Below are 7,500 nucleotides of genomic sequence, written 5' to 3' on the forward strand. Positions count from 1 at the left end.
AGCCTTTCTCAGGTCCTCTCTGTGGAGTGTGCACGTTCTCCCTGTGTTTGTGTGTGGTTTCCTCCCACCATCAAATATCTGCTGGGATTAAAGCTCCTGTCCCTGACCAAGGCACTGGAGAAAGAGCTGGAGTTGGTCTCTGGGCGCTGTACTGCGGCTGCCCACTGCTTCTAGGTAGAGGAAGGGTCCAATGCAGAGAACTAATTTCCCCCAGAGGGATTTATAAAGTATATAAAGTGTCATTCCATTTAATAACTACAGTGGAAAGGCTGTGCCGCTTACTGAAAATGGACACACCCAACGGTGTGGTGCCAAACGAGCAGTACCAAACGAAACATTGATGAATCAGCGGCTGATGACACTCCTGCCAGAAAATCACCAGTTTGAACACAAAACCCTATCATACAAACTGAACCCTAACTACAGCACAAAGTGGTGTATATGCAAGATAGTACGTTTATGAAAACAGGAGATGGACATGATGCTCAACCCGGTTAACCACCATGATAGACACACCTCCTCTTTTAGCCTCTATACGGCAAAATAGATTGTTTTCCAAGTCTGGTAAACACCAAGGAAGTAATACTTGGTGGAAAAAAGTCCCCACATGCACTTAAGTGAGTTAAAAGCCCCACAAATAAAAAAACAATTATTATCTGTCCAGTGAAATGATGCCAGGCCCTTGCTTGGCCTCTTTCCGTCTTGGAAAGGTGCTGATCGTTGATATTTTCCATAGTTCTTACTCTTGTATCCAATTTCAAAAGCTTTGAATTGTTTGGTCCGTGGAAAATGACAGTTCCTGGCATTTATCGAACAAAATCACATCATCTCCTCATGGCCAGTCCGATATATTTACCTTTATACCCTAAAACTTTTATTTATTTTACAACAAATGTTGAAGTGTCTCCTTATCGGTCCCCTTCCTCCAGCCCCAAACTTCTACGGCTCTCTCTCTCTGATTGAAATGTATTATTTAGCTCGGATTCATTAATGTTTCATTTGGTACTGCTCGTCTGGCACTGCACTGTTGGATGTGTCCAATTCCAACCAATTCCCTCCATATCACCAACTTTTTTTAACTTTTAAAATGATTTCTCTTTGCAAGCACATTTTTGGCCCGACTATGGCAACTTTTCCAATTTGAATGACTACAATGATGGCTCAACTCAAAAGAAAAAAGAATTAAAACTTTCCTGTCCAATTTGAAACATGTACAAGAATATTATCAATATTATCATAGCAGTAGCGTTGTTCTCAGCCGGGGTTTATGAGGAAAAGCGTGTGGTAATCCTTCCGTTCAGTTACTGAACTGAAAATGCTTGGTACATAGAATGAGTTTTCACCCCATGTCATTGAATGGTCAGGTTACCATGGATGTGAATGATAAATGTGGAGCTGAATTGGTCAAATTTGGCTTTGGCTTCACTTTGAGGAGGGCAAAGAAGTCCTTGCCAAAGTTTGTGCGTGACACAGCATTGACATCCCTTCAATCACCTCCTTCTCTCCTTTTTTTTTTTCGAGTGGCGCAGCGGAGGTCTTCACTCTCCACTCCAAGCTGGGAACATCAGACAGTGGCAGCTGTCGAGGGTCAGCTGGGTTGCCAGGTTCGGTTTTTGCTGGCATCATCATGTGTTTGGGTTGCCAAGTTTGAAGTGGAAAGTCTCTATCGGCGTCTTAAATTTAGAGAAACAATATATAATGAATTCATGACAGAGAAATTACCTAAATGATGTCCGTGGCTTTACTTCACCACATTTAGTGTGGATTACGGACATTCAGCACCCGCAGGTGCACCTGATAAAGTTTGTATTGCGTGTACCTCATTGTGGAAATTAATTCTACACGTGATAGTACTCAATTATTACTTTCTGACCATAAAGAAGAAGTTGTGCAGAAGTTATTAACTTGTTTTAGGTGTTGATTATAAAAAAACCTGATCAAGAAGTGGGAGCAGAGACCTACCAAGATAATAAGTTCAGCTTTATCAAATAGAATAAGTGATTCTTGTTCTTCTTGCTCTGTTTCGCAGTCATTTTGATGGATACATGCATACATGTCACTAGATATTTACATGATGCAAGGTCAGATTTAATTGAAATTACTTTTCCGTGGCAGCCGGCCATTTAAAAAAAATAAATAAAAGATGAACCTGGACAGAAATAAGCGGGTAGAGGAAATTTATTAAAGGATAGGAGGACGAAAAAATAAGATTTCAAAGAGCAGAGAACCCCTACAAAATTCCCCCTACAATTATCTTCTGGAATCACCTTTACTCAGAAAGATGTTTTCTGTTGTACAACCAATAGAAACACAGTGCTATATCCAAAATAAACCTCTTGAATCTCTTGAAATCAATGTGATTAAAGCTCATACACTACACTACAAATATATATTTTTGCAATAATAATTACTTTTATAATGATTAATTATTACGATTAAGTATTAAGATGATTATCATTTATTTATTTGTATTTAATTTCTGCAATAACACTGTCAAACAGAATATTGGGGGAGACCGCCTAATGCTGGTTCCCGGATCCTAAATATTTGATGTACGTCTTGTCAGATCCAGTTTGTTAATAGATGAGCGCTCCAGCTCCTTGTGTTGTTGTGTCTTATAGCGTTACTGTGTCATTGTTGTTGCTGTTGCTGTTGTTGTTGTTGTTGTTGTTGTGTTTAGCCGGAATTTGTGTCCTACAAACCTGTTACCTCGATGAAACGGCTGAACGAACGTCGCTAAATTGAACGTAGAGAACCAAGTCACCCATTTTAGGAACTTTTTAAAAAACGGTTGAGAGGCGGTCACCCGAGACAGAGAGTCGTACAGACTTATGTCCAAGTTCGAGTCCTTACGTCACGTACGCTACATTTATCTTGTCAAAAAGAAAAGAGAAGAGAGGAGAAGAGAGAACTGGCAGGGGCCTCCATTGTCTGCAGCGGCACAAGCAGGAGGAGGGGGAGGGAGGGGGGCACACACACACACACACACACATACACACACGCACACACACACACACACATATGCACACACACAGGCATAAAAACAGTCACGCAACCACGCCATACGCCCAAAGAAGCAGACACACACACACACACACACACACACATACACACAGGCATAAACACAGTCACGCAATCACAATATTTAAACAAAGATGCAGATGCACACACACAGGCATAAACACGGTCACACAACTACACTATAAGAAACAAAGATGCAAACGCACACACACACACACACACACACACACACACACACACACGCACACACGCACACACAAACACACAGACAGGCACGCAACCACACCATAGAAACAAAGATGCAGATATACACACACACACACGCACACGTACACACACACACACTTTTTGTGGCGGTCGAGGGGTTTTTGGGGGATGGATATGGGGCGGCCCTCACTCTGGGGGTCCGGTTCTCCTTTATGTCCCGATCCACCCCCCACCCGCCCACACCCCCATCGCCCCCCCCACTCCCTCGACGCCCCCTCCCTCCTCCTGCCATCATCCTTTATCCCTCTCTCCACCCCTCTTTTTATCCCAGCGTTCCCGGCCCCCACATTCTCACACCGAGACGCTGCGAGCGCTGCCACCCTGCACGGTAGGAACCAGAACCTCCATATCCCACACGCTCTGCAGAGACACTTTTACCATTGAAAAGCAGCAACATCTGACATGATAGGAGATACCAATTGTTGTTTTTGGGGGCTTTATATTACTCATAAACTATAGATGAGCTGTGTGTGTGTGTGTGTGTGTGTGTGTGTGTGTGTGTGTGTGTGTGTGTGTGTGTGTGTGTGCGTGTGTGTGTGTGTGTATGTGTGTGTGTGTGTGGGTGCGTGTATAAGGATACGATTTTGGGGACAGAAGAGGGAGGGGATCATGGGGGGATTATTTTGTTTTGATGCTAGTGTCTTTGTTTTCATCCCATTTACCCCCCCCCCCCACACACACACACACAACTAACAGACAAATTGCTTTAAAATTCCAAAAAATACAACTTTGTCAATTTTCTGACTTTTGTTTAGTCTTAAAGCTGGACATGATGACTGATTTTGTGGAAAATAACAAGTATAAATTGCTGTTAGTAGAGGATATACTAGTTGCCCGAAGATAACATTGTATTGTTTGATTGTTGTGTACTGGATAGTACACTGGTGGTTAAATATCACTGCTGCTCAGGAAAGATGCTTGAAATTTTATTATCGGAACAGAACAGCAGTTTTCCAAGTAAACGCCTTTAAAATATGTCATTTTTTTCAATTTTTAAAGATCTCTTCACTCGCTTGAACAAAAAACACGAGCGGGACCATTCACGTGTGACGTTTAATTTGTAACTGGAGTAAAAGTATCACCCTTATATGCACTGAAAGTACATGGATTATAGAATACCGTTTTTGGGGGCAGAAAGTGTTCAAAGAACGACACGTCTTGAATAGAGCAATTTTATAAATAGAGAAAAAAATGTCATTGTACGTTCACATGGAAAAGTTAACAAGAGTTTAAGGGGGACACATTTAGATGTGCTGTGTCTGAGGACGAGCCCTCTGAAACCCCTTACTCCTCAAACGAGGATGGGGTCAGATCTGATGTCACGCATCATGATGTCATTTTGACGTCTGTATTTTTTCAAAATGCACTTTTGAATATTGCTTTTTTTTCCCCCTCAATAAACCAACACCTTCCTCGCTTTTCTGCAAAAGTTCGACTTCAACCTTGAGGACATAACTTTTGACTTTTGAATAGTGACGCGATGTGATGTGATTTGGAGAATTGATGTTTCGTTGGGGACTCGCGAAAACCTTGAAAAGGGACTGGAGAGAGCGCGAGAGAGAGAGAGGGAGAAAGAGAGAGGGAGAGAGATGCTCCTTCCACGGTGAGTGGGTGCGTAGGGAGAAAAAAAGATTCTTTGACAATATTGTAAAATGCTGGACATGACATCAACTGCAAAATGTTACCCAGAGAGAGCGAAGCAAACACAACATCCCAAATTTCCACCGGGGCTGTACGGCAAAATTCTAATCGGTAGTTTGAACGCCGACCTTTTGAGGCACTTCCAGACGGGATGAAGATTGGCTACAACACTCAAAAATGAAACTGTAACAGCTGTTGAATTACATATTGAATTGAATAAAGAGCGAAAATAAACATGTTTATGACACAGCGCTGTGGAATACTCCACTCTGATTGGTCCACAACGACAATCAGCGGTCAGTTATTTATGACATTCGCTAGTGGCGCCATCTTGTGTTGCTACATGGAGACTACAATGGAAGACTTTAAGTTCGCTGCGTTGTCGCAGTGTTGGCTACGTTGTTGTGAACTATTCCTCTTAGCGGAAGCTCTCAAACTAGGCGTCGTAGTTATAAAATCATTTCAAATCGATATTCCTTCTGAATGTATTCTATGATTAGGAGCTCATTTCAGGATTGGTGCCATTTTTTTTCATCCTCTATTCAAGCGTCATTTTATTAACTAATTATCCTTGTCTACAAAAACGCTCTGCTCTGCCGTTCCCCCCCGCAGCCACAATGACCCCCCTGCCGTGGAGCCTCCTCTTCGTCCTCGTCCTCTGCCTCCCCCTGACGCCCGAGGCCAAGCGCCAGAGCGCCGAGGGGAAGCCGGACAAGCCGCGCCAGCCCCCCGCCGTGTCCCCCGCCGCCCCCCAGGCTGCCAAGAGGCCCCGGAACCGCACCGTGCCGGGGTCCGGAGACCTGACCACCAAGGGGGGCGACCGCTGCACCTGGGAAACCTCTGGGGAGGGACTGGTGACCCTGCTGGTCAGCTGCAGCACCGGGGCCGAGGGAGACCTTCAGAGGTAGGGACAGGGGCGGAAATTATGGGTGGGTGTCCGGACTTCCCTTCCTGGGAAAACCAGAGAGTTATCCCCTCAAAATATCATTGTAAACATAACTATATAGTTTTAAATAATCGCTGCTCTGCGCCCCGATGGTACCTGTGCCCCTGGCGCCAGCGATGGGCCACCCCGTGATCTGTGCTCCAAAACAGTGTGTCTAAAATAAAATATTTTAGATGTTATTTTATTTTACTCCATTTCCTTATACAATGAAACAAGCGCGTTGCGTGACGTAAATGTATTAAGAAACATTATATGAGAATGATTATTTGTATTAGGTATTATTATTGGAAAGGCCTGGATTTGATTCCTGCCTCAGGATAATTGAAGACCCTGAAGAAGGCCATCGACAACAAAAAATAAAGGCACGTTTATTTGTACAGCATATCTGGTACATAAGGGCAATTCAAAGAACTTTACGTAAGCCATAGAAACATACAAATGAAAAAGCTAAACACAGAGAAATTACTAAATAAACATTACCCCGAACACCACCATCAGTACGGATATATTACCACACAGTGAGGAAATAAACCAGAAAAGCTTATCAACCAATCATGTGATATTTGGATCAAATGCAGACTGGAGAGGGTCTATAAACGACTCCATACTTAACTCTGAGGGCTTGCACACATTGCCACATGCAGCACAATCTCAAAAGATGGGATTTGAGTGTACATGTGAATAATGTCTCTCTCTCTCTCTCTCTCTCTCTCTCTCTCTCTCTCTATATATATATATATATATATATATATATATATATACAGTATATATTTATTTTTAATCTTATAATTTTTTTTTAAAATATATGTGGGACAATAAAATGGCATCTAATTGAATCATCTCCTCATCTTTTGCCGTAGGTACTGGTGTCGTTTCGCCGGCAAGCCGGACATGTGTCAGGCGTACGGCGCCAAGTCCAGCCAGTACTGGAAGCAGCTGGTGGGGAAGCTGAAGAAGAGGCACAACGCCTGCGAGGGGGAGAAGCTGCTCAAGGCCAAGACCTGCAAGAAGTCCCCCTCCGAGGCCCACATGAAGCTGGCCCAGCGCAGCGGAGAGGAGCCTGGGCCCGAGCACCGGAGGGCCGAGAAGGGGGGAGCCAAGAAGAAGGGAGGCGAGAGGACCGAGAGGAAGAGCAAGGAGGAGAAAGAGGGGGAGGGGGAGAAAGGAAGGAGGGAGGAGATGATGGAGGAGGAGGGCGTCCAGGGCGACATGGATCCGGCGCAGAGCTACTGCGCCGAGGGGTGGAACTCCGTCTGCTCCTTCTTCGTCAGGTTCTTTGAGGGCTGAAAAGAAGGAAGGAAAAGTGTGCTCCACCTTCTCCGCCGTTTATGTCAATCTCTGCACTCGTCGCCACTTGCGCTCTCTCAGAGGCGCAGGGAACGATCGCAGGTTCTGATTTCAACAATCAAGACGAATTAAAGGGAATTTTAAATTTCTGTGCTAGGGTTAATGTAGATAATGAGTAATGAGATTAGATTTCTGGGTTTTTTTTTGTATAGCAGGACACTTTAGAATTTATTTTAAATTGGAAAACCAATTGACTTTCGAAAAATGTAACTTGTGTTTTCAGCACAATTTAGCATCTTGTGTGATTAAAAATAGGGTACCTGAGAATATCCTCAATA

The 7,500-nt window shown here is 43.7% G+C and overlaps 1 protein-coding gene across 1 annotated transcript; it reads left to right on the top strand.

The window, feature by feature from the left end:
* Positions 1-5,546: 5,546 nt before the first annotated feature.
* fgfbp3 (fibroblast growth factor binding protein 3) lies at positions 5,547-7,162 on the top strand (the record flags this gene model as incomplete). The annotated part of the gene is made up of 2 exons (XM_080016857.1): positions 5,547-5,833; positions 6,736-7,162. 2 exons carry the CDS (start codon positions 5,547-5,549, stop codon positions 7,160-7,162), a joined length of 714 nt encoding a protein of 237 aa, XP_079872983.1.
* Between the last annotated feature and the right edge of the window lie 338 nt (positions 7,163-7,500).

This window comes from Zeus faber, assembly GCF_960531495.2.
Source record: "Zeus faber genome assembly, chromosome: 16".
Classification (NCBI taxonomy): domain Eukaryota; kingdom Metazoa; phylum Chordata; class Actinopteri; order Zeiformes; family Zeidae; genus Zeus; species Zeus faber.